The 26,162-nt window shown below is 32.4% G+C and overlaps 3 protein-coding genes across 9 annotated transcripts; 2 read left to right on the top strand and 1 right to left on the bottom strand.

The window, feature by feature from the left end:
- Nucleotides 1-1,311: 1,311 nt before the first annotated feature.
- Nucleotides 1,312-7,488, top strand: LOC114187106 (equilibrative nucleotide transporter 3-like). Of its 3 annotated transcripts, XM_028075239.1 has the most exons (11): nt 1,316-1,440; nt 3,925-4,252; nt 4,431-4,544; nt 4,646-4,750; nt 4,918-5,095; nt 5,205-5,348; nt 5,496-5,601; nt 5,801-5,976; nt 6,067-6,227; nt 6,758-7,016; nt 7,140-7,488. In XM_028075239.1, the coding sequence occupies exons 5-11, from the start codon at nt 4,997-4,999 to the stop codon at nt 7,248-7,250; spliced, it is 1,056 nt and encodes a 351-aa protein (XP_027931040.1). In that variant the 5' UTR covers nt 1,316-1,440; nt 3,925-4,252; nt 4,431-4,544; nt 4,646-4,750; nt 4,918-4,996; the 3' UTR covers nt 7,251-7,488. The 3 variants fall into 3 exon arrangements, with proteins under 3 accessions (XP_027931037.1, XP_027931040.1, XP_027931039.1); XM_028075236.1 differs by lacking the exon at nt 3,925-4,252 and having other exon boundaries at nt 1,312-1,440; nt 4,424-4,544; nt 4,940-5,095; XM_028075238.1 differs by having other exon boundaries at nt 4,646-5,095.
- Nucleotides 7,489-14,151: 6,663 nt separating this feature from the next.
- LOC114186619 (lysine-specific demethylase JMJ25-like) lies at nt 14,152-20,442 on the top strand. 2 transcript variants are annotated; one of them, XM_028074575.1, is made up of 12 exons: nt 14,152-14,905; nt 14,992-15,119; nt 16,310-16,415; nt 16,509-16,641; nt 16,727-16,790; nt 16,885-17,611; nt 17,918-18,241; nt 18,722-19,252; nt 19,329-19,401; nt 19,476-19,561; nt 19,919-20,038; nt 20,144-20,442. In XM_028074575.1, exons 1-12 carry the CDS (start codon nt 14,396-14,398, stop codon nt 20,213-20,215), a joined length of 2,874 nt encoding a protein of 957 aa, XP_027930376.1. In that variant the 5' UTR covers nt 14,152-14,395; the 3' UTR covers nt 20,216-20,442. The 2 variants fall into 2 exon arrangements, with proteins under 2 accessions (XP_027930376.1, XP_027930375.1); XM_028074574.1 differs by having other exon boundaries at nt 14,156-14,905; nt 14,983-15,119.
- Nucleotides 20,443-21,691: 1,249 nt separating this feature from the next.
- On the bottom strand, nt 21,692-26,088 carry LOC114188021 (probable serine/threonine-protein kinase abkC). Of its 4 annotated transcripts, XM_028076503.1 has the most exons (7): nt 26,009-26,087; nt 25,665-25,825; nt 25,395-25,477; nt 23,501-24,836; nt 22,658-22,924; nt 22,294-22,449; nt 21,692-22,142 (listed from the first exon to the last, which is right to left on the bottom strand). In XM_028076503.1, the coding sequence occupies exons 4-7, from the start codon at nt 24,827-24,829 to the stop codon at nt 22,023-22,025; spliced, it is 1,872 nt and encodes a 623-aa protein (XP_027932304.1). In that variant the 5' UTR covers nt 24,830-24,836; nt 25,395-25,477; nt 25,665-25,825; nt 26,009-26,087; the 3' UTR covers nt 21,692-22,022. The 4 variants fall into 4 exon arrangements, with proteins under 4 accessions (XP_027932304.1, XP_027932306.1, XP_027932303.1 ...); XM_028076505.1 differs by lacking the exon at nt 25,395-25,477 and having other exon boundaries at nt 26,009-26,088; XM_028076502.1 differs by lacking the exon at nt 26,009-26,087 and having other exon boundaries at nt 25,665-25,868.
- Between the last annotated feature and the right edge of the window lie 74 nt (nt 26,089-26,162).

Raw genomic sequence — 26,162 nt, 5'->3', positions numbered from 1 at the left:
TCTGCTCGCTTAATCTTTACTAAAGATGTTGGATTATTTTTATATTTTCTGAGTAAATAATTAAAAAATAGAAAGGCAATACAATTTGAAATACATATATAATTTTGTAAAAATATTAATAAAAAAATATGTATATGCTATTTTAAAAAATATAAGTTATTTAGTTATTTTGAAAAAAAACATAAGTTATTCTATTATTTATTGTATTAAATAAATAAATGGAAAATTTGTATTTAATAAATAATTAGTTTAATTGACTATAATAGATAGTCATATTTTATTTTTAATAAATAAAAAATTAAATATATTTTAACTCCTAAAATTGTAGGTGAAATTGAAATTCATTTCTATTTTAGACTTTATATATTTTGGTCATTAAACTTTTAAAGATAATTGATAGTTTTATTTACGTAACTATAACAATGTTGATTTATTTTTATGTTAAAGAACAAGTTGAGAATTAAGTTGTTTATGTGCTAACTTAAAATGTCGTTCATCACGTGACAAAATTTAACAAAATAAAGATAAAATTTAATTCACATCTATGTATAAGAATTATAAACATATTTAATAGTCTTATTAAAAAACTTTAATTCCATTAATTTTGTCAATTTCAACCCAATGATTAAGATAATTGAACTAAACACTTGATATTTAGTAATTATCAGAGTATTTATTAAAATAAAAACTAATGTTAATTAAGAGATGAATAACATGCTAATGTTAATTTTTTAATAAACTCGTGTTGAATTATCTTAAATATTAATAAAACTAATGAAATTCAAAAAAATTAACATAATTAAATTTTTTATTCAAATTCTATTTTTTATTGTTCTAAAAATAAAATTTAGTAATTCTTGTTATATTAAATCAACTATTTATTTTTTTATTTAGTAAAAGATAAAATTACCCGATTAAAAAAAATACATCGTGTGTGTATTTTTTTTATAAATAATAACGTGGATAATATTGGTCATTTTGTTTGAGATAGAAAGCATCCTGTTTTCAGTGGAGCTAATAGGAAATATATTAATCGTACATTGACATTCTTTTCTTTAAAAAATTTTTATTGTCAATATTTGTCGAATAAACTTAATATAGAAACTATTGAATAAAGAACTAAAATATTCTAAATATATTTAATAAATTGTTTAATTAAAGGTAAAGTAAATCATTTTATTAAAGCCTCCATCATATTGACATGAGTAAATTGTTTTACATGGAAATTAATGTAATTATTTGTTTAATATTTAAACAATAATAAATATTAAGTTGACCCAAGTGAGATTCTTATTTAAAATGTGCAGATCTCGAGCACACACCACCGCTCAAGGCATAAAAAAGGAGTTGAGCGCGTATGCAGAAGAGGAAAGGGTAAGGAGAAGAACCAAACTCTGCCATTGATTTGTTTTCATCTTCACAACAACAATTCTGCTTCTGGTAAATACCAAAACCCTATCACTCTATTCTTTTCTTTTCACTGCATAATGGATTCCTGCTTTTGTGAATGGATTACTCTCGTCGTCCCAAACGTCATCTTCTGATTACGCGTTTTTGTGATGATTGCACTCAGTTTTTCATTTATTTTTCTTCACATTTGCGTTGCAATTACTTACTGTTAACAATAATTTAATATTTGACTATTTAGATATATGAATAAGGAAACTGGAACTAGAATTATCTGTATTTAGAAACCAACGGCCAGATCTTTTTAATCATCTGTTCAGGGTTAATTTTATTATATTATATTTTATTATTTGATGTATGAAAATGATTTTTCACAGTTAGGAGTTGATGGAATCATTTCTATGAATGCATACACCCCAAGCATAAATTTGTGTTTTGAAGTTGAAAATCTCTATTTATTGGGTTCAAAAGTAGCCATGAATGTGGCTGTAAGAAGTTCAAAGGGTACGCGATTTGTTTTGGAGAATTTTTTAATAGAATAGAATTGAATTTTAGGCAAGGGAATTACGAAATATATGTACATGTGTAGTTTAAATTGATTTTTAACTTATTATCTACATAAAAAATGGTCTAAAACTATTTGAAAATATTTTTAAATACAAAATAGTTTCTCTTATTTTTTTTTTACAAAATAGTTCAAATATTATGTTGTCATTTGCAATAATTTATTGTTACTTTTGTTTTTTACTACCTCAAAGTGATAGAGATACAATATTTGTCTTGTTCAAGTGTCCTCTTGTTGATTCTATAAGCTTCATATCTTCTCTTACTGCTGAAGCATTACATGGATATAACGTAATAAGTTCTAGAAACACACATCAACCCTTAAGATTCAATCAATCACTTTCACTGCTTATAATTTCCTAAGCGACTCTCACATCGTCTAAACAATATCAATGCAAGTAACCATTACTTCGACTTATACATCCAAGCGTCGAACATATTTTGAAAAACAAATTTTGATAAAATTTTATTTTTAATTCATATTAAAGTTTTCTCTTTTGTTTTCAAATTATATTAAATCTTTCTTTTATCTAATAAAATGTTACCACATCGTTAAAAAATTTATTAAAAAATTTTGTTAAAAAATAATTTTTCATGTTGTTCGAGTGATAATTCACTACTTAAGTTATATCAATATAGAATCACAATATTTAAAGTTCTAATATTTATAAAATTTTAAAATAATTAGAGTTACAAAGAGATGGTAATAAAATTAAAAAATAACTATTATAATTTATTTATAAAATTTTAATTATTTATCTATTTTAAAATTAGATCTCTAAAGACAATTTCAGATCTAGATTAGCTTTTTAGTCATTTTTGTTAAAAGAATTAGCAAGAATCTCAAAAAAATAAGTTTTTCTTTTTGTAAATATTAAAATACCTTTTTTCTAAATTGATGTCAACAACAGAAAGAAACACATTAAAAGTTAAATATTAATTAATTACAATAATATTATTTATATGAGTAGAAAATAGTTAAAATTTACAAATTGATTTAATTGTTTTTTCTACTATTATAGTGATTTTTTTTTTTAAATTCGTAACTTTATTTGAATCTTCTTAACTTAGTTATATTTTTAAAAAGAATGAGTTAATGTAATCCTTGTTTTCAAAATATAATAATAATAATAATAATAATAATAATAATAAATATAATCATAATAGTTAATGTTGATTTCACTTGTTATCACTGAAGGAATTAAATTAATTTATTTTAAAAGAGTAGAATTAAATTGGAAACATTTAAAGTGGTGATATGAAATCAGAAAATAACTATAATGATAAAATAAAAGCCATTGAACTTTTAACCCCGTCAAACTTGTTCTTTTTCTTCTTATAATTGATTCCCAATTGATTACCTTTCAGACTAAAATAAAATAAAATCCACTTTAATACTTATAAAGTTAATTTGTAAATAAAGGAGCCTATTTTATGAGTGTGTTATTGTGGGTGGTAGGTTGGATCTTATGATTGTTTATTAATGCTTTTTCTGGTCGTCCTTTATAAAAAGAAATTAACTTCAGGAATATTAAAAAGAATAGACTATATTAAATTTTATTAATCTTTTTAAGATGTTTTTTTTTTCTTGTACTAAAAACTGAGGCACAGTAGTAGAACACAAATCTACGATTAATTACATGTAGTTTATAGAAAATACGATGATTGTTGAAGAAAGAAGATCTGACCAGCCTTAAGCACGTTAGGAAGTTTGGGTCAGTGAAAGGGTGCAATAGAAATCCATCTCCGACCGCATCAAAATACAGTTCCGAATGGAAATGAAACGTCAAATAATTTCTGCAAACCTTATTTGCGTTCAATATTTCTAATTAAATCCGAATCAGCTTCTGTGGCATCAAATAGGCGAGTCACCCAAGTGAATGTTATTCATTTCTCGTTAATTATTCGTCTTCTTGACTTTTAAATCTCAGTTCACTTTTTCATTTTTAATAGCAAGCCACTGATAAGAAATGGATCAAACCAATCACTGAAGAAGGAGTTGTTCATTCGTGTATTTTCTTAACTAATCGAAGTGTGTACCCCACAGCACCTCTGCATAGAGCTCAATCTACATAAAGCGTACAATATATTCTTCAGATAACGCCAATGCTGCTTTTCTCTAAGTAAAATTTGGTTGTTGCGTTAACGAGCTTCAACACCATAACACCATCTTGCTTGGGTCTAGTTCAACATAGCGTGTTCTGGAATTTTTGTTGTGGATCCATCAATTCCCACAGTAGGCACCAGTAATTCAATACCTTAAAAAAGAACACAATTGCAGGTGCAGTGAAATTAATAGGGTGAACCGTATAATTTGAAGTTCTTCGTGCTTGAAGATTTGAACTGCGCCAATATAGTATTGTTCATCTATATTTGTTCTCTCTCTCTCCCTGTCTAATTTATTCACAGAATTTTATTCATGTATTAATCAAAACGTACTTTCTTATCCAAGGACTCAGATATCCGTGGACTAGCAGTTATTGTCGATAAATATTAATTATCCTCAGCGTTAATTTTTGAAGAGGAGAGCCATGGATGCCAGTGATTACGGTGGAGCACCAAACAAACCCAAGGTCAGAGCAATTTTCACTAAAGAACTTACTGCTATGTGTAGCGGTAATATTTCTCTAGAATAAAATTTGTTATCTTGTCGCTTTGTTTTCAATGCAACCAGGGAAAATATGAAGCAATGACAATTTGTTTCATTCTTGGAATTGGGTCCCTTGTTTCCTGGAACAGCATGTTGACTATAGGAGATTACTATTACACACTGTTTCCCGTAAGTAATGCCTGGTTCTTTCAGTTTCTGATAGGAGTTGACATAACTGTACAATGTCTTTATTCACAACAATAAATGTTTCTCCTATAAAAGATGGGAAATAGAAAATTTCTAATTGTGATTGATCGATACTTCTTGAAATATGAGTTGCCTAATTCATTCTAAAGAATCTTTGGTTCGACTCTGGAGAAATACCATCCTGCAAGGGTACTTACCTTGGTCTATCAACCATTTGCAATTGGAACAATGATAATACTGGCCTACTATGAGTCGAAGATCAATACTAGAAGGCGGAATTTGGCTGGATTCACTCTTTTCTTCTTTAGCGCTTTCTTTGTTCTTGTTGTAAGTATACCATTTCCAGTTCTATAATTTGCAGCGTCTGATATGTGTAATTTCCGTAGTGAATCAGTGACTTATTTTCCTATAAAGCTTCAACGATCTGTTGTGACAGGTGGATCTAGCAACATCAGGGAAAGGTGGAATTGGACCTTATATTGGTATATGTGTGCTTGCTGCTTGTTTTGGAATAGCAGATGCTCTAGTCGAAGGTGGCATGGTAGGAGACCTATGTTTTATGTGCCCTGAGTTTATCCAGGTCTGTCTTTCGTATAGTTTATTCAGTATCTTTCAGTGATAACCTTTCTAGTTACAATTCCTATATATTGGAGGTACGGTTTACAAACTCGTAAGTTGCGGTCTTCTGCTATCTTTTTTTACTTAAACAATACACGTTGTTATGCAGTCCTACCTTGCTGGTTTGGCAGCATCAGGGGCTCTAACTTCTATTCTGAGAATGCTTACCAAGGCAGCTTTCGAGAAATCTAATCATGGACTTCGCAAAGGAGCAAGTATGTTTTTATTCTTATTTTACAATGATCATCTATACTGGTATCTTATATTGTCTTGATTGGTTGATTTTGATATAGTATTATTTTGTCATGTATAAAGCTCCTGTCAATTCAAACAGCATGACATGATGACGATTCTTAGTGCAGTAGAAGTTGTTTCTTTAAAATAAAGGTGATGGTTTCTTATCTTGCATTGCAGTACTATTCTTGGCAGTTTCCTCATTCATTGAATTGGTTTGTATCTTCCTCTATGCAATCTACTTCACCAAATTGCCCATAGTGAAATATTACCGTTCAAAAGCAGCATTAGAGGGATCAAAAACTGTTGCAGCTGATCTTGCTGCTGCTGGAATTAGTACAAAGACTAAAGATCAAGTAATATAATTATGCTAAAACAACAATAATACTTTACTCACGTGGAAATCATTTTTTATCATCTCCTAAAATGATTTGGAACTTGTGCAGGGTGGATATGATGATAAGCAACAAGAGCGGTTGAGCAACAAACAATTATTTCATGAGAATCTTGATTATGCAGTTGATTTATTTTTTATATATGCGGTAACACTGTCAATCTTCCCTGGATTTTTGTATGAAAATACGGGAACACATCGGTTAGGCACATGGTAAGTGTTTTATGCTTAAGTCTTATTTAATCCAATTGCCTTTGACATGACTTCATGGAGCACAAACTCCTCTCCAATCCAGTGGAAGAGAAAAAAAAAACACTAAATAGATGAGACCCACTTTTTTCACTTTATGCAAATGTAGATATGAAGTTTCTTGAAATTATTAGGTGATCTTATATCACATAGTTAGGATCGGTTAGACGTGTGTAATTATAATTAGATTCTGATTCTGTTTTTCTCTGTTTTGTCCTTTGATGACAGATGAAACTGACAGAAAAAAGTTAAAATAACTTTATTTGAAAACTGGTGTGTAATTATAGTTAGACTCTGATTCTGTTTTTTTCTGTTTTGTCCTTTGATGACCGATGAAACTGATCCAAAAAAGTTAAAATAACTTTATTTGAGCACTGGTGTGTAATTATACTTAGACTCTGATTCTGTTTTTCTCTGTTTTGTCCTTTGGTGACTGATGAAACTGATAGGAAAAAGTTAAAGTAACTTTATTTGAGCACTGGATATGTTTACAGGTACCCAATTGTTTTGATAGCTATGTATAATATAGTGGATCTGATATCAAGATATATTCCCCTTGTGCCATGGCTGAAGTTGGAATCCAGAAAGGCTCTACTGATAGCAGTGTTTTCTCGATTCTTGTTGATTCCAGCATTCTACTTTACAGCAAAATATGGTGACCAAGGATGGATGATTTTACTCACCTCCTTTCTGGGACTTACCAATGGCTATCTCACTGTGTGTGTTCTTACTGTGGCACCAAGAGGTTACAAGGCAAGTTCACCAATGGCTATCATAATTTAATTTAAAAAAATAAATGAATTAAAGTATATATATTTTTTTATTTTATATGACAGAGACAAGTGTAACTTTGGAGTTTGTGGTGTTGCATTACAGGGTCCAGAGCAGAATGCTTTGGGTAATTTGCTTGTCTTATGTCTTTTAAGTGGCATATGTGCTGGAGCTGTTCTTGACTGGTTATGGATCATTGGTAATGGAACATTTTGAAGATATCCTAAATCTATATTTATTGTCATTAATCAACCTTATGGTTTAAGTCTTTCTAGATATATTAATATAGGTTACTGTCTCTGAATGAATGAATGAACGCTGTTATTTAGTTAACATTTGAATGTTTTAATAGTACATATAGTCTCAAAGCCAATCTTCAACATGTTTATGTTGGTGCTGTTTAGAAGTATCTATCTCCATTAACAATGCAACCATCCATTTGCTTCCATTTTAAACTACATTTCTAAGTAATGATTTTCTCTTTTGTTCACTCTTTTGGGAATCAGTGTGCACATTGGTTGGCCAAGCAGGTTGGACTAAAACAAACTATAAAACAAGATAAATTATTAGTTGGTCTCTGAGAGGGCAATGCAGTGTTATATCAATCAACAGAATTAAAATATTTAAAATAAATATTTGATATTTGTAATTCTTTCATGATTTTTTTTAAATTTAATCACTTGTTATATTTTTTTATACAAGTTTTCATATTATTATTTAAGTATTTTTAAAAATTTTAAACTAATACATTTAATGAGGTACTCATTTAATTTTATTTGAATTTCAAAGACCAATCTGACAACATTATACACTTTGGTGGATTAAAAAATTGATTTGCTTTTCTATAAAACCTATTTGACCTAGATTGTTAGTTACAAAATAGTTTTAATGTAAATATCCCGCCTAAATGAGATAAAACTTAAATAATTGAAAACCTACTGGTATCAATCGATGACAAAAAATAATATATGTAAATAGTGAAGGATAATTTTATGCTATTCTTCCATTTAAAATTAGTGTGTTGGTAAGTTTATTAACTTTTAAAACAGTTACTATAAAAATCATACATTTCAAATTATATTTGTTATAATTGTTTTTCAGTAATATTACATATCATCAAGGGTCAAACTTTTTGCACCTTAAAAATCGCTCCTTACTTTTGAGGTATTTTAACAAAAAATTATTTTTACTTTTAATTTCTGAATACTTATTTTAAAATACTCATTCCAATATAAGTGTTAAAATTATATTTTAAGTTTAATTCAATTCTAATAAAATTTTAAATTAATCTTATTATTATTAGTTAATATAAAACTTTCAACGCATCTTCTCAAATATATATCTTCTCAAGTTGAGATATATATTTTGTAAGTGAAACTTGACAACAATAATGATTTGATAACAATTTTGATATCGAATGAAATAATATATTTAACAAATAATAAATTTCACTAAAATAAACAAGACTTTTAATAATTACATGTAACATGTATTTTCTTCTCTCTATCTTCTTCAATTTTAGAAATAGTCATTTCGTTAAAAAGTCTTAAAAATAATTTCTTCTCCCACTCTTAATTTTTTACTGAAATATTACTACTTAGATGAACAGAAAAAAAAAATCCATCATTGGCATCGTTGGAATAAAAAGGCATGTGATAGAAATGTATAAAAAATGGTAATATTTGTTTTGTACGGATGACAAATTGCGGAAGCAAGTGCTTGGCATGAAGCACTAATTAGTAATTAGCATCCGACATCAAAATATATTTAACCACACGACACTAATGATCCATTTGTCCACGTCAACCAGTTCTGGTCAACGGATCATCCAAACCAAAGCCCAATAATTTCGTTTCAGATAAGCCCAATGTGTTGATTATTTTATGCTGTTTTATTTTTGTGAAAAATAGTCTCATTGATATTAACAAGCATAACCTTTTATGCTAGAAATAATGATTAATTGAAATATTTTCATTTTTGTTATCCATCTGACCAAGTCAGCCAACTTAGTCAAATTCTTACCTTCAAAAAATTAATTATAGATTTTTTTTATTATGATTTATGCGTGAAGTATTCATAAATGTTTTTTTTTCTTGTAAAATATTCTCTAACTTTGTTGATATTATAACAGAATTTGACTAAGCTTCTAACTTCAATCATATGCTCTCTATTTATGTGTTCAAACTCTAATTTTTCATTCAAAATTTTGAACTAATTTCACTTAGATCAACTTTATGTTGGTTGATTAATTATAGAATTTTTAACTGAAAAAAAAATGATCTTAGGTATAGCAGTCTAAATCTTCACGACAAATTATAACTAAATAGAAAAAATCTTTAGTCAATTTTATTATGATTAAATTTCTGATTATATCGCAGCCGACAAAAAAAGCAGTTTCTGTTTGCATGTGTGACAGTTGTTGTGCGTGCAGTTATCACTGAAGGAAGTTGTTTTTTAAGGAGCACTAAAACCGATATCTTCTTATTGACATGTATTATTACACATAAATTATTCTACAGTGATTTTTTTGTTCAAGTTATTTAACGTACGCACGTTGTTTTTGTTCTATGGTGGTTGGTGGTGCAGACAAATATAGCCGTAATAGAGTTTCCCATATTTGGATGATGAATGCGTTTTTTAGGTTTTGTTTATAATAGTTGTAGTTACTAAAATACAATTCAATGGTTAACGTTAACGTTAGGGAAAAAGAACGTGCAGTCTTGTTTATTCTCCTGCAATCTTTATATGGTACTTCATGCACGTAATCTTCTTTAGCATCAGAATATGCTTAGTTGAGAGAGTTCCTGGAGAAGAAACCTCTCCCATTTCTCATTATTTTGAATCTTCTTTCCCTTTTCTTCACTCCAACTTCTTTTAATGCGAACTTCCGTGAAGCAAGAACCATTATTTTACTTTCATAATAAGTAGCACTACCCCATTCATCAACCCTTCATTACCATTATTCTCGTCTTTCATGTTTCAAGGTTTCTGTGTTTTTCTTCTAGGCACGCATCATACCTTACATCTTCGTTCTTTTTCAAACCTTAGTCTCAAAATTGGTACGTCTTAATTTTAGTCTTCCCTGTTATTTTTTTCTTTGGTGGAAATTGAAGAGAAAAACAAAGATTTCTCCTATAAATGGTGGTGATATATTGAACTTCTCCTTCCCTCCAAATTCAATTACTTATCTCGAATTCCAATATTCCAGAGATCCCAGTCATTTGCTTCAGCTTGAGTGGTTACTATAGGAAAACAAATAATACACATAATGTTGGGTCTGATAAACATTTTTAGGTGCCAAAAACCAGTGCAAAGTCCTGTTTGTGGGTTGATTAGGTATTTCCACAAGGAAGCAATCCCAGTGGAATGGAAGAAACCAAGCATTGGATGGACAAAACTGAACTTTGATGGGTCCTGCAAAAGTTTAACTGGAAAAGCAAGCATTGGTGGGCTTGTTCGAAATAACAAAGCAGAATTTTTACTCGGTTATGCAGAACCCATTGGACAAGCCAACAGCACCATTGCTGAACTCACTGCACTTAGAAGAGGCCTTGAACTGGCTCGTGAAAATGGTTGGAATGATATTTGGCTTGAAGGAGATGCGAAAACATTGCTTGAGATAATAGAGAAAGGGAGAAAAGTTAGATGCATGGAGGTAGAAAGACATATCAGTGACATAAAATCTATGCTACCAGACTTTAACAAGTGCTTGGTGAGTCACATATACAGGGAAGGCAATGGAGCTGCTCATAAATTTGCTCAAATGGGTCATCACTTGGACCATCCTACAATTTGGAGACTCATTCCTCCTGAAGAAGTCGTCACTCAATTGCTTCAAGATGCTCAAGGTACAATTGTTTTTAGAATAAAGGGATAAATCACACTCATTTTCTTCTTGTTAATTAGTATATATGCAAATATATGATTTTGTTTTCAAATAATGTATGTGATATAAACTATCACATTGGGTGTAGAATTGACGTGTAAATATTGTAATTTATTGTACATATGTATTTATGTAAATGAAAAGCTAAGTTGGGAGAAGCAATGTTCAATTTTCAAATACTAACTAATGTGTATAACTTCTTTTCTTGATCATGTTAATGATTAATGTGGATAAATATTCTGACCAAGTTTTACTCACACAAACCCACATGTAGCCTGAATGAATGGCGTCAACATGCTATTTTATTATGGAGGTCAATTACCGAAGAAATTAACTAATGAGATGACATAATAATAAAACAATAAAGGAAATTATTATGTGTATTCACTTTATAATGAGTGACATGAAAGTGACTTGAGTTGGAAGTAAGATGCATATGGATTCTTAATGGATAATTTCTAACTTTAATCGAATTTACACTCTGTCTCATGATCCTTCTGTAGCGTGTATTTTGAACAATATAATTTAAAACTGAAAGTGTAAGTCTTGCGCATATATAATTATGGCATGGTTTTTTATCTTTAATTTTTGGATATCTATTAGGTTGGTTATTCAATTAATCTTGAATTTTATTTATAAATAGATTAAATATGATTTTTTTTAGTAAGTTGAATAATTGTGTAAATCCTGCAAAATTGTAAAATAAAATGAAGTGTATGTGCCAAAAATAAAAATGCTTTTGAAGAGGCGAATTTTCCATTTGTAAGCCCACATTCGATAACCGTTCTATCCAAAAAAAATTCCTCTCTATATAACATATATTAATCTTGTTTATAATACTGCAATTAATTAATGAATTTCCGTATACTGGTAGAGAGGTTCAATACAAAATTAGTTATTACAAATGTTACACTTTTTAAGGTAATATAGAACAGATTTTCAAATACACGTACCTACGATATGTGAGCTTTTTCAACTTTTGAAGTTGCATCTGCCAACTGCATATGCCACAAATAATCAGTGAAGAGTATGTTTTTCTATTCACATGAATCAGCTAAACAAAGGGTCTTTAAATTAATAAGTCTTTAATTATTGTAAAAAAAAAATAACATGCAAATACCGAAACCAGAAAAAAGATATAATATGTACATGTCATAGATGAATACAATTAACTACAGAGAAATAGAATGAGATAAAACAAAGTAATAAATAAATAAAGAAAATACTGTACCATATATGAAAATTTTTGGATGAGAAAAAATTTAAAGTTAAAATGAATAATATAATTCTGGACCTAATTATAAATAGATTGAACAGCAGTACAAGATTTCATTCCTGTAGAATTCTGAGAAAGATATTAGCATAATGCATATAAACGTGAAATCATATGAAATATTAATCTGAATCTTACATAGTGTTCTAGATAGATTCAATCACGATTTTCACAATGTAATACATAGTCGTTGTTGGAAGATTTTCACCATAAGTTATTGCATGCTCGTATTCTATATGAAACTGGTAGTAAGTACTATTCTGGAACAATAATAAATAAACGTCACATTCATAACCAACAAGATTATGCATATTTAAATTCCTTGCTGATTTGAAGATTTTATTGATAAATATATGTGAATACATCTGGAAGCTTTATTTGAACCTTATAAACAAATGGAAACATGATTTTTCTCTCTTGTCTCTCTCTCTTAGAATTTTGTGTGCATGCATGCACAATATCAACTATATCTGTTTAAAAGCAAATATAAGTGCTTATCTCTTTATATCTCTGAAAAAAGGAGCTGATCTTTAACATTATTGGAGTGACAACAACCAATATGCAGAAGTGCTTATTCGTGATAAAGTTGACACATTACTTACCAAACCAAAAAACCTTTAGAAAATGCTGATATACTTATTCAGAATTTTCTATAAAGATAAAACTCTCATGATCATTTCTCATTTCACAAAAATAAACAAAGCAATTTCAGCTTTCAAGACTGTAACAAAGTATTAGAGATGCTAAAACAGATTGCAGTTTTAAGAAAACAGAACAATCCAAGTTATTTAATGATAAAAGAATGTTTTTTTTTTATCAAATATATGCAGTTATCTCTCGACATCTAATTTTAAGCCCAACCTTTCAACACAGAAAACTGGACTTCATCAAACAATTTCTCGGCCCATAATAAAGTACATTTGGTACTCTAATAACTTATGCATCTCAACTGCAAAGAAGAAAAAAACTAATATCCTGCTTAAGGAAACATCTCATGTACGTTGCACCATTTTAAAGTATCTATCTATATACACTTCATGTGATTAATTAGTATGAAATTATCTCAGTTTAAGTGATAACACTTTAAATTTTGAAGATTTAACTATATTAAATACTTGAAAAGTAGTTTTTTAATTGATTCAGATATATGAATATCCAAATTTACAGCACAGATCATTAAAATGTAAACTTCAGAGAACCAAAAACATCCAAACAAACTTAACTTAATCATATGACCTTTCATGTGATACCTTATACGTAACGAACTTTTCACCAAAACATGTGTCTATACATATATGAACCTGTGATCGATATAAGTTCAAGTTTCACAAACCAAGCAGGTTTAATCAAGTTTTATATATTTGTAGATTTCTATCATCTAAAACCAGAAATCAACAGGAAAATAAAAAACATCTCATAAATCGGTACTTGAAAGCTTGTCAAGTTTATCACTTTCAAACAAGTAATTTTAGAGTAGAATTTATAATGCAAACGTGTTTGGCATACTGTTACAATCAGACACCAGTTTTTGTGTACATGAGATTGCACAGAATGAGCACATAAAAAAACATTGACTTTGATCTAAGATGGCATGAGAAGCAAAAGCGCACACATACTAATATCATAGACATGAAAAATAGGTATCTAATTCTAACCACCAATCATGTGTTTTGTTTTATTTACAAAATCTCTCAAATGGTAATTCACAACGCTGCATTCATCTCAGCGCTGGCATTTCCACAACAAGGAACCTGAAATTTGCAGTGACACGATTCACAAGCATCCAAAATCAGAGCACCACCAAAAAGGCAAGAAAAAAGAGAGAGAGAGAGAGATTAAAAAGCATTGTTTTTAACAGAAAAGTTTGCAGCTTATGAGGTGAGTTAGCGAAAGATAAGGATTTTGGTTTTTGAAAGATTAGCGATCAAATCAAATGAGGATTCCAATAATAACGCGAATATGCCACGCGCACCCATGTTATGAGAATTGGACTATTAGTATTTTCTTTTCCTGCTATATAAATAAATACACACACACACAAAATCACACACTCTTTTAGTTTTAGGCGTTAACCTGATTCCCTTTCTCTTATTTTATTCTGTTCCTGTTCTCTTCTCCCTCCTTCACTCCCACTTTTACCACAAAATATCCCAATTCCGCCAGAAAAAGAAATAATAAAAATTCAACTCTTATTACTATTTTATGGGGAAAAAATCGACGCCGGAGGAGGAAGGAAAAGCGGTACCGGAGCATCTGCGGTGCAACCGGTCGGACGGGCGGCAATGGCGGTGCCGGCGGAGAGTGATGGAAAACCTAAAGCTCTGCGAGATTCACTACCTGCAAGGTCAGCATCGGCAGCACAAGGAAAAGGTTCCGGAGTCTCTGAAGCTTCAGAGAAAGAGCCAAAACGACGCCGTTGAGACTCAGATTGGGGCGAAGCGGAAGGGCAACTCGAGAGAGGCATTGGTCAATAGGAGGAACCAATTGGAACTCATAAGGATGGTTCTGCAGAGAGAGGTTGAAAAAAAGAAGAAGAAGGAATCGCAATTGAATTTGCCTGTGAATTTGAATTTGCATTCCAATCACGACTTGAGGAGGGAGTTGCCGAACGGGGTTATGGCTATTGCTTCCGCTTCGACGCCCAATGTGGCTTCTTTTTCTCGTTACTTCAGGTCCAAGAATGTTGAGAGGGGTTCTGGTGGCAAGTTGCAGGTGGGTTTTGACTTTTGACTTTTTCGTTTTCTTGTTTTTCTTTCTAGTGATCGGTGTGTTTGTTTGATTCTTTTAAGGTTGTGCAGTGTGGACGAAATTTGAAGAAGGGGAGGAGGAAGAAGTGTCATTGGTGTCAGAGAAGTGATTCTTGCAGTCTTATAAGGTGCTCAAACTGCCAGAGAGAGTTTTTCTGCATGGATTGCATTAAACAAAGGTTGGAACTTGGACTTGTTTCGTTATTTCGCTACCATTTACAAATGTTCTTTTTTTTTTCACTGTGAATTTATAGCTTCATTGTTGTCCTTGCCTATGAAGTGTTTCTTTAAGTATCGTCAATGTTATAGATTATGGTACATTTTGGACAGTGCTGTCACGTGTTGCTTGATCAGAGTTTATTACCTAGCTGTAGTCTGTACATTACTTCTGGTGCAGTTCTAGAACTTCTTAGATGCCCCTTTTGAAGCAATGCCCTTAAATAACCGAGAAGCGCCGCTATAGCAACATGGCATTGCGTTTTGTAAAGGGAGGTCCGCCATGGCGGCACTCTAGACTGCAATGGCTTGTTTATATGGTGGAATTTCGGCGTTCTGCTATAACCACCATCTTCCATTGATAACGTTGGTTCATAGAGATGTGTGGAATGATTATCAATGTCAACAGAGGTTGATAAGAATAAAAGATTAAGTGAAAAAGAAAAGGACTTCATGTCTTGTACATCCAATTCCATTCCACTTTCCTGTTCCCTGTTATTTTTGTGCCGCTTCTAGAATCAGTTCTACTACACAAGGCTATTGAACCGAGATTCAAATTGTAAACTGCCGCCCTATTCCGTGAATCGTAATTTTGTATCAAATAGTAACTTTCAGGTATGAAAAGTTACCTCAAATGTGTGTGTGTGTGTGTGTGTAAAATATAATGTAATCAATTTAAACTGGAAGAAGATAAAACAACACAAACAAAAGGCATACAAAAACAAATCTACTAGTTATATCTAAGCCTATGAAATCTTTATTTTAGAAGAATGGAAGCAGACCAATGAAATAGCTAAACAGAGTACACACATTGAGTGAAGGAGTAACAAATAAATTTGGAATAATCAAATAGGATAAGTTCACAAGTGTTCTTTGAAATTCCTTTTCGTAAGATTTGGTGAAAATTAAAAACATAAGAATTATTTGGGTGATACAAAATTACATTTGTTCATTCATGTATCATGGGATTTAAAGTCATTTAAGATTCATCTTGTAATACGAATTGGTAGATAGACAAAAATGTATCAAATCCCAAATGCTACTGCATAACCACATTGATCAATAATGGCTAGAACTAGGTGTTGCCAGCATCTTTTATGCTTATGATCAAAATATGAGATATTTGGCAATTTATCTGTTGAAAAAACTGTAGGTATTTTGACACTCAAAATGAGGTTAAGATGGCATGTCCAGTTTGCCGAGGAACTTGCACCTGTAAAGATTGCTTGGCAATTAAATATGAAGACAGTGAAAGTAAGGTCTGACATCAAAGATAAATGCTTTTTACAGCTACTACAGTTTTTTCTTAGCAGCACTTGCTGACAGATTGGTTTTGTGCCTTATGTTTTCAGGAACATTTAGCTAGTAAAAACAGAGTTGATAGGATATTGCATTTTCATTATTTGGTCTGTATGCTCCTTCCTGTACTGAAACAAATAAAAGAAGATCACCACGTGGGTGTAGAAACAAAAGCGAAAATTAAAGGTGGTAACTATTTTTCTTCTAATATGATGGATTGTAAATTAGTCTTTTTGATTTCAACCTGGTTATCTTACATTGTGCATGGCAGGGAAGAGAATGAATGATACTATCATCAAACCAGTCAAGTTTGGCTGCAATGGGAAAAATTACTGGTAAGTTCTCTTTTGTTGATATTATTGAGAAAATTAAAATGGTTCTCTAGTTGCTTGCTGACAATTATAAGTATCTATTGAAACCTTGTCTCAGCAATCACTGCAAAACACCCATTTTGGATCTTCATAAAAGCTGCCTTAGTTGTTCATACAGTCTTTGCTTAAGTTGTTCTCACGCATTAAGTCAAGGAAGAATCTCTGAGCAAAACAACTCTTGTATATCCAAGCAATCTGACAGGATAAGTGCTTGCATTTCTAGCGAAAGGTACCTATTGGATGAGAAGGCCATTTCTAATGGCAACTTAACTGATACCTCAATGTTGACTGGGTGGACAAGTTGTAATGGTGCTTCTATGGTATCATGCCCACCTACAAAGCTTGGTGATTGTGGTAATAGCCACCTTGATCTGAGCTACGTTTTTCCCTTAAGTTGGATCAAAGAAATGGAAGCAAAGGCAGAAGAAATAATTTGCAGCTATGACTTTCCTGAAACTCTGGATAAAACTTCAAGTTGCCCAATGTGTGTCGACAAAGATCATAAAACTAGCAGAAACAAGCAGCTACCGGAAGCAGCTCAGAGGGAAGATTCTAATGATAATTACTTATTTTATCCTACAGTTTTGGACATCGGTAGCAATCATTTTGAACACTTTCAGAAACATTGGGGAAGAGGCCATCCTGTAGTAGTGAGAGATGTGCTGCAAAGTACACCAAACCTTAGTTGGGATCCACTGTTCATGTTTTGCACTTATCTTGAGAGGAGCATGACAAGATATGAGAATAACAAGGACTTACTTGAAGCTTGTTTGGATTGGTTTGAGGTCAGTTTATCAATATGTTCTTTATGCTAAACACATTTTAAGTTGATACTATTATGTTGTTTGAGATAAAAGGATAAGCACCATCTTAGAAAACTATTTATTGCAATTAATCTACTTGGTAGTATAAAATGCATTTTAATGTTCGAAGTTTTTGCTATTTGTAACTTGCAATATCATGCAGCATAAAGACATCATATGCTCAGATCAGTGAAACATGAAGAAATGATGGATCCTTCTGTTCAGTCTTGAACAGAGCGACCATTGTTGAAAGTATAATATTAAATACGGAATTTCTTACTTTGGCAGGTGGAGACAAACGTTAGGCAGTATTTTACTGGGTCTCTTAAATGTGAACCAAAGAAAAATACTTGGCATGAGATGCTGAAACTTAAAGGGTGGTTGTCTTCCCAACTATTCGAAGAACAGTTTCCAGCTCATTTTGCCGAAGTAATTGATGCTCTTCCAATTCAAGAATACATGAATCCCTCGTCAGGTCTTCTGAATTTAGCTGCAAATTTGCCCCTGGGGAGTACAAAGCATGACATAGGACCATATGTTTATATTTCATATGGCTGTGCTGATGATGAAGCCGAGTCCGTGACAAATCTCTGTTATGACTCATATGACATGGTGTGTAGTATTTCTTGAATTAGTTTATTTAATTAAAACTTACCATGGAAAGACAATATCTCATCTTATGGAATATGCTCCGTCTTTTGATATTTCCTTTTGGTTGCAAAATTTCCACGTTCCTCTTTTATGCATGTAACCGGTTGATAACTTAGATAATCTCGCCTTTTGAAGTAAAAAGCACCATCTTGAAATGCTGCCTGTTCAGGAAGCCTTGTGTCCTTGTATGCTTTGGAAACCCTGTTCCTTGTATGTATGCTTGTTTTCAGGTGTTGAGTGAAAACATGAAAAGTTTTCCAGTACAAATATGGCTGTACCTAATACATTCTTGTAATTGTTTAAATTTTGCCATTTTTTTTTTATTTTAATAGCCATGGCTTTCATATTTATATTGAATAGTTACTCAACTATGCCCGAAAGTATATATTCCAACCAAAACAGCCAAATATGCCACTTACTATGGTTGATGTGTAATTCCAGGTTAACGTTATGGCACATTCCATGGAGATTCCTCTGTCCACTGATCAGCTATCTAGAATAAGCAAGTTATTGAAAAAGCACAAAGTTCTATGTAAAAAGGTGTCATCTAAAACCACTACTGAGCATGCAGAAGACTGGGAACAAAATGAAATGCGAAGTTTGGTTAGAGAAGGAACTGAATTTTTAAGGAGAGTTAGTAGAACATCATGCATCTCTAGTGAAGCCAAAACAATATGCAATCAGAATTTAGACACCAACATTTCTGGTGATAAAGAATGCCGTTCCTATTCTGAAACTCAAAAAGCACAACGCTCTTTATCTTTCCACAGCATAGTTCTAAGTTCTGAAATGTCTCCGGATCATAATCCTAGAAATTCCTTTGAAAATTTAGACAATGATAAAAGGGCGAAGCCTGCAGAGAATGCTGGTGCTCAATGGGATGTCTTTCGAAGACAAGACGTGCCAAAGCTCTTAGAATATCTTAAAATACACTCTGATGAATTTTCTTATACTAGTGAACAGCACGAGAAGGTATGTTTACAAGAAGATAATTCGTAACATGATGTTGTCGAAGTTGGTGATGATTAATTTTATATCTCGTATGCAGATGGTTCATCCACTTCTAGATCAGAGCTTTTTTCTTGACAATACTCACAAGATGAGACTTAAGGAGGAATTTAGTAAGTATACCCGTGTTTTATCATGTATTGTAATTGTGCATAACTAAAATTGACTCAGCTGTTTCTGTTGTCAGAAATTGAACCATGGACTTTTGAGCAACATGTTGGAGAAGCTGTCATCATTCCTTCTGGATGTCCATACCAGATTAGGAATCCTAAGGTCTGTTGCGTTTGTATCAAAGATTCTTACCCTGTCTGTCTCTTTTGTAGTCAAGTTAAACAACAGAAATTTTAAACTGTTCTTGAACTTGATGTACATCCTTGTTGAATGTGATTTTCACATTTGGAAATTTACTTACAACGCCAAATTTGAAGTGAATTTCAAGCAATATGAAGTTATCAAAGCATACATTGTACCCATACATTTAAAAGGAAACAAAAATATTAGCACACCATCGATGCCCTTGCATTCCACGTAATTGCTGATTGAGAATATGATATTATCTAGGCACTGAGTTTTGTTTCACTTATCTTCTGTTTTTTAGTGTATGACATTTTTTTTATTATTGATCTGCAGTGTTGTGTTCGTGTGGAATTGGAATTTGTGTCCCCTGAGAATGTTGCTGAGTCTATCCAATTGATTGATGAGGTCCGGCTGCTTCCAGAAGACCACCCCGCAAAAGTAGAAAAACTGGAGGTAGCCTTCGTAATAATACTTTTATTTAGCAATTTAGCCTTTGTCCTGTTAGATGTTTGCCCTGAATTCACAAGGCCTGTTTCTTTTTTGGGTTTATGAATACAGGTGAAAAAAATGGCCCTTCATAGCATGAGTACAGCAATAAAAGAAATACATGAACTTACATGCAGAACATGATTGCACGAGCTAAAGTATAATTTGAGATGCCTCTGTACCTCTCATGTCTAAGCTCCATATCATGTATTCTTTTGTGTACAGATTAATTCTCAAACTTTGGTTGCTGCCTGTTTCTATTCTTTAATTTGCGTTGACATCTATGCTTTAGCTGAGAATCTGAAATAAAAATTACATGCTCTGTATATATTTCTCTAAGGCTGTGCGAAAATTCCAATTAGCCAATACTATTCAAATCTATTTTCATGGAGTGGATTTAATCCAAATCTGTTTTTAGGTTCTAATTAATTAGATTTGGATTCCGCATTTTCAAACGTTGTTTAATGGGTGTCTCGTTGTGGTTATCAAGTTCATATCACTTCGTAACTAGCTTTCGCATGGTGGGGGTGCTGTTCTAGACAATTGCTAGACAATTGCCTGTTCCAAACAGATTTTTCCGTAAGGTTTAAATTTAAAAGCATTACAAATTTTTAATTTTTTTTTTCATATCTTTTAAATAATTGAGATTTAGTAGTCACTATATTAGGATTCTTCACTCTTTCTTTCTAATGTGATTTGCGGGCACCAGAATCATTCTTCCTAGTCAAAATTTTCTATATATTTTTATTGAATATGAAGTATGATTTAGATAATTTAGCAATCTTATATAAATTGTACTATATAGTAAGAATATGTTAGTATTATTCTCTCTTTCCCATACGATTTGAAGGCAATAACTTTAAAGGGTGCGATAGTTGATTTATGTTTATCGGTGTAATTTAATAGTCGTTAACCATTTTTTATACATTTTTATTATTAATTTAACCGGAATGTGTACTAGTGTAAAATTTTTTACACTGTCATAACTAAAAACTATCAACTTTAATAATAATTGTTTTAAAAGATGACAGATATGAAATTCTTGTACTGATGACATGAAAAATTTATTATTTATTATATGGTAAAATTTATCCTTTTAAACAATCGTGAAAATTACCCAGTTGTAAAAAGTATATTGAAAAAGCATGTTGAAAAGATTTCCCAATAATTAAAATGCCTCCGATGGTGTATCATCAGTGTTTTCCTTTTTTCGTTAAGTTTGATCGCCATATTTGTCTTAGTTATAGCTGCAGCAAGTAAATGAAAATCGTGTATTTACACTTTCCAGTAAATAAATAAAGTTGCGATGCTCTGTTACATAGTTGAGGGTTTAGAAAGAAAATTAAAATAAACCAGGATTTAGTACAAGAGAAAACTTGTAATACATAGCAATCATGATTTCGGAAAATAAACTACGTATTTTTTTTTTATAAATGTTATTTTCTAATATATGAATTAAACAAAAAGAAATTATACTTTTCTCAAACCACCGATTCCCTTATAAAGGAGATATTGTCATTGCATCATATGTTTCTCTACTAATAAAATAAAATCGCAACAAAAATGCGAAGAATTAAAAAAATGACTGTACTTGCTAAAAGAAAGTTTACATAGAACTACTACTAAGAAAATAAGAAATTAGTTATTTGAGTATCAACTCGCCATTTAAGACCAGCTTTTTGTTCATTTCACTTTAATAAGAAATATGCAGAGGGCATTAAACGTATATTCACCGTTTTATTACTTCTACTTCCACTCTTCTGGTAAACTATGATGCTCACAACAAAAATAACTTGGTAATTAACCAAGATGAATACAGGGGATAAACTTTCAAAAATTAAAATAAAACAAAAAAATGTGGGAGAGCCATCAAGACAGATGTGTTTGTTTAGGGTTTTATGTTAGTCAAAATTGTTTCTCAAGAGCCTCAACAAAGAAAGAAACTTCCTCCTCAAGGGGCCATGAGTCCGTCAATTGTGTAAGAAAGAGATTTTGCCCAATCAGCTCTAAGTAACAGCGTCTGCAGTGTCTGCATCACATTGTAACCAGGATCAAGCTTTCGCTGCCAACCCTACAAATTAAAAAAGGTGAATCACATCAGCAAACAGAAATAGTATATGGGAAAGGAATAAGTATTATCTATCTTCTTCCTTGGCTGTATCAGTACATGTATATTTATCACACTATTTAGAGAACACAATAAAATGAAGAAAAGCAATTACCTCAAGAACCAAGGTTGTCACCATGACAGTACAAACATTGCCATCAATATTAACTCTGTGACGCCTAACTTTCTCAAGTAATTGCTCCATGCACTCCGCAGGATGAACCAGGTCACCTTCTGGGGTGCCCCAAAAAGTAAACGATTCTTCCACTTCCTGTTAGAAGACAAATTACAGACATCGTCTAACATGGTTCAAGAAAATAAAATCCATTTCTCTCCAGAAAATAAAGCAATCAAACAATAACCAATGTCAATCGTTCCATGCAAAACTATAGTAGAATAAATTATTTAACATTCGGAGTCAATAAACCAGAAAGCACAATCCATGTAACATATGCTTGGACAGTTGAAGACAAGAGTACCTCAATGAAGGCATCAGGATTTGGACAGTTTTGTTGCTTTGACAAGTTGAGGGCACATTCTGCAGCAGTCCGACCATCTCGGCGCGCAACAGCTTTAAAAAATTCCAGTAAATTTATTCTATCACTACCAGAGAGTTCGGCAGTCATGCCCACATCAAGGAAAACTACATGAGGCTTTGATTTGAAGAGCCGTTTTCGCGACTTGCTCTGACCCACTCGAACAAGGATATTTCCAGGATGCATGTCAGCATGAATGAAGTTGTCCACCTGAAAGAAGACATTGCAATGTCTTGGAAGCTAAAACTTTATGATCTTCAAGTTTAAAACTGTTACCAGAAGTCAAATTTCTTTTCGTTCAAACTAAGGATTAGAAGATGCATGATATGATTATTATTATCAACAGATCTAAGATGTTCATTCAAAAACCAAACTATTATTTTGGACAAAAGAAAATTCAGTATGACTGATAAGGCAAAGAAAACTCAATAAATAATTACAAAGTAGATCTAAACAACCAGGGCCATGTAAACATCACCATACTTTATGAATATCCAACAAAGAAACCCTCTAAAGCTAATCTGTAATGATCTGAAAAACCAGTTTATCACACAGTAAAAACAGTTTCTAGAAAGAGTAGATAATTATTAAAAGACATGGTTTGCGATTGTTATTATAAATGAAAACAAGCAATACATCAAGTCATGTGAAATTTGAGATCGTCAGTCGTGATGACTTATGCTTTATGGTGCAAAACAAATAAAGTATCCGCAAAATAAACAAATAAAGTATCCCTATATACAAGTAAGTAGTGGCACAAAAAACTGCAAATCAGAGATACTTTACCAGAAGCATTTTCAGAAGTGCGTGAGTCCCAATATGAGCAAGAGAAGATTTAAGCCGTTCATGTCCTTGAAGATCATCAACATAATACGCGACACTCTCACCCTTCTCATATGTTTCTACCAAAACAGCGGGGTGCACTAGTGGATAGACAGGCTTGGGGAAAGAAACATCCTTCCATCTACGGAAATTATAAATAAAGCGACTCAAATGGGCAGCTTCCCTCGCAAGGTCAACTTGAGACATCATGAAAACTGCAAATTGTTGTACACTCTCATCTAATCTTAACCAATTAAGGGCAGGAATGAATTTTGAAACTTTTGCCACCAAATTAATGATAGCAAAATCCCGCCTGATTGACTCTCCCACACCAGGATGTCTAACCTTTACCGCAACCACCAGTGGCTTTGCTTGCTGACCAGGATAACGATATTTTAAAGAAGCACGGTGCACTTGAGCGATGCTTCCAGATGCTACAGGAAGTTCTTCAAAATTGTCAAAAATTTCAGAAATTTTTCGACCGAATGCTTTTTCTATAGTTTTCTTTGTGTAGCTGAAACTATGCTCTGGAGCTTTAGTATGAAGTTCCGAAAGCTTAGTGCATAAATCTCGAGGAAAGAGATCAGGCCGCGTAGCTGCCCACTGACCCCATTTTATGAATGCTGGCCCTGATTTTTCTAGTGTGCGATGAACAACATGGAGCCACAGTTTCCTAAACTTTGGTCCAAAACTATCTGCAAATGGTGCCATCACAATGCTAGGAGAGAATAATATTGCTAGATAGAGTGCCCTCACTAATAAGATAAGTCCTTCAACTATTATGAATGTAAATGTAAACATGTAATTATACCCATCTTGTGCACGCATGTACAAAGCATTCTGTGATGGGTACCGTTCTGCATCTGCCCAATTTCGCTGTGCAAATGCAAGCTCTCCACTTGTAAATGCCAAAATACCAGGAACTAACAGATAAGAACGAGCTAAAGCCAAGCTCACTGCCTGCGCAATCATATTTACGGTAGGTGTAGCATCACCACTGGAACAATACTTTCTGTACAGCCTTTTCAAAGCAATCTGAGAATCATGTGTGACTGTATTGCTTGCTGAGGCTACAGAAAACTTCCTAAAAGAACAGCATTTATGAAAGGCTTCCCTTGTCCCATGCCACAAGAATGCACTGCGTGCTTCACCAGGAAACTTATATTGCACGTACAACCGGCAGTGGTGGATATTCGGTCCAACTGCGACAATTGGCCCATTTTTACTCGCTTCCAGGTATCTGCTATTGTGAGTACGAACAGATCGAAAAGCTCTCCTTATATTTCTAAGCATCAAATATCTGCAAAGTGAAAAACAATAACCATGTCAACTACAATAAAGCAATACTTTGATCACATGATTCAAGTATATTTCAGGTTATCCCATCCATAAATATTGTACACAAGTAAACCGTTACTTGGAAATGCTCCCTACAATGACTTATCTTCACTCATGATCATAATAGGTATAGACGTAGATGAGCACTAAAGTTTACATCCATCCCCCCGAGCGGCATAAAGGGGATGAAAAGGTTGATCCCGCATATAATATGTCCCACTATTTGTTCCTCACTTTTTGGAGTTCCAATTTATTCCTAGTTTGCCTGTATTACCTCTCCTTTCCACTCTGTTACAGCCCGCTTTAAAACAACTACACATTTTCTCACACCATCCAAGAAGGGAACTTAATTGAGTTAGACATTATAATTAGAAGGTAAGAACTGTCGTTTCTAACATTTTCCATTGATTAGATCTCTACCTTTTGAAGGCAATTACATATAAATACAGGTCAGAGATGAACCAATAGCCATGAAATAACAGCACCCAGATGGCTGGAGAATGAACGAATAGACCCTTACAATTTTTTTGGTGCAACAGAATGAAAGGATCAAGGATTCCTACTGAAACTCCAGATGCATTCCCCACATGAGAGATCCTGAGTCTAAAATTCAACCCGGAAAGAAAAACGACGAAGATTGTTTCGTTTAATCAAAGAAACAGAGCAGCGTGTAGAGAACGGCCATGAAATAAATATAGCAGGAAATAAAAAATTGAAATCACCTAAATGCAGAGGCGAAGGAAAACAGAGAGAGAAGATGAGGGAAGTAAAAAGTTGAAGAAAAAGGAACCTGCGAAGGAAGAGATCATGCTATGGTGGTTTGATGAAGATGATGAAACGGAACGGAAGGAATGAAAGAAGCGATGCTATTAAGGAGGTGTGTGAGGTGAGGCTGAGAACACAGAACACGTCTTTCCTTGACTGAGGCCGTCTCAACCAATGGAACAAACCCTAAACACCCATTAAATTCATTTCAATCCCAACATGGAAAACAAATCCATCTTTTCTCACAAATATTTCCTCAAATAATAACCATAATATCACACCAAATTCAAAACAATAATAAATTAATAAATTATTTCTATGCTATTAATTAATGATTTTAAATATTTTCAATAATCCGTTGTGTAATACCTTCGATAATATCAGTGGTCAGTTCTTTTGTGCGATCTGTGTAGAAAAAATCATGTTGAAATGTAGCTCAAATACTATTCTAGGAATAAACTAAACTTAACCCAAAAGATGAATAAACAAAATAGTCGTTTCCTTCCTTAACGAACCTTCTAGA

The sequence above is a fragment of the Vigna unguiculata genome, chromosome 6, assembly GCF_004118075.2.
Source record: "Vigna unguiculata cultivar IT97K-499-35 chromosome 6, ASM411807v1, whole genome shotgun sequence".
Lineage (NCBI taxonomy): Eukaryota > Viridiplantae > Streptophyta > Magnoliopsida > Fabales > Fabaceae > Vigna > Vigna unguiculata.
This window is presented reverse-complemented; position numbering and strand designations above follow the sequence as displayed.

Bases quoted from the DNA above. Each gene is read 5' to 3' on its own strand.
- LOC114187106 (XM_028075236.1), top strand. From the start codon at position 4,503: ATGGATGCCAGTGATTACGGTGGAGCACCAAACAAACCCAAG. The intron at 4,545-4,645 runs GTCAGAGCAATT...CAATGCAACCAG, and splicing joins GAGCACCAAACAAACCCAAG to GGAAAATATGAAGCAATGAC. The intron at 5,977-6,066 runs GTAATATAATTA...GAACTTGTGCAG, and splicing joins GTACAAAGACTAAAGATCAA to GGTGGATATGATGATAAGCA.
- LOC114186619 (XM_028074574.1), top strand. From the start codon at position 14,396: ATGGGGAAAAAATCGACGCCGGAGGAGGAAGGAAAAGCGGTACCGGAG. The intron at 18,242-18,721 runs GTGTGTAGTATT...GTGTAATTCCAG, and splicing joins GTTATGACTCATATGACATG to GTTAACGTTATGGCACATTC. The intron at 19,562-19,918 runs GTCTGTTGCGTT...ATTGATCTGCAG, and splicing joins ACCAGATTAGGAATCCTAAG to TGTTGTGTTCGTGTGGAATT.
- LOC114188021 (XM_028076505.1), bottom strand. From the start codon at position 24,829: ATGCTTAGAAATATAAGGAGAGCTTTTCGATCTGTTCGTACTCACAAT. The intron at 22,450-22,657 runs GTACTCTTGTCT...GTCTTCTAACAG, and splicing joins ATCCTGATGCCTTCATTGAG to GAAGTGGAAGAATCGTTTAC. The intron at 22,143-22,293 runs GTAATTGCTTTT...TTTAATTTGTAG, and splicing joins TGACAACCTTGGTTCTTGAG to GGTTGGCAGCGAAAGCTTGA.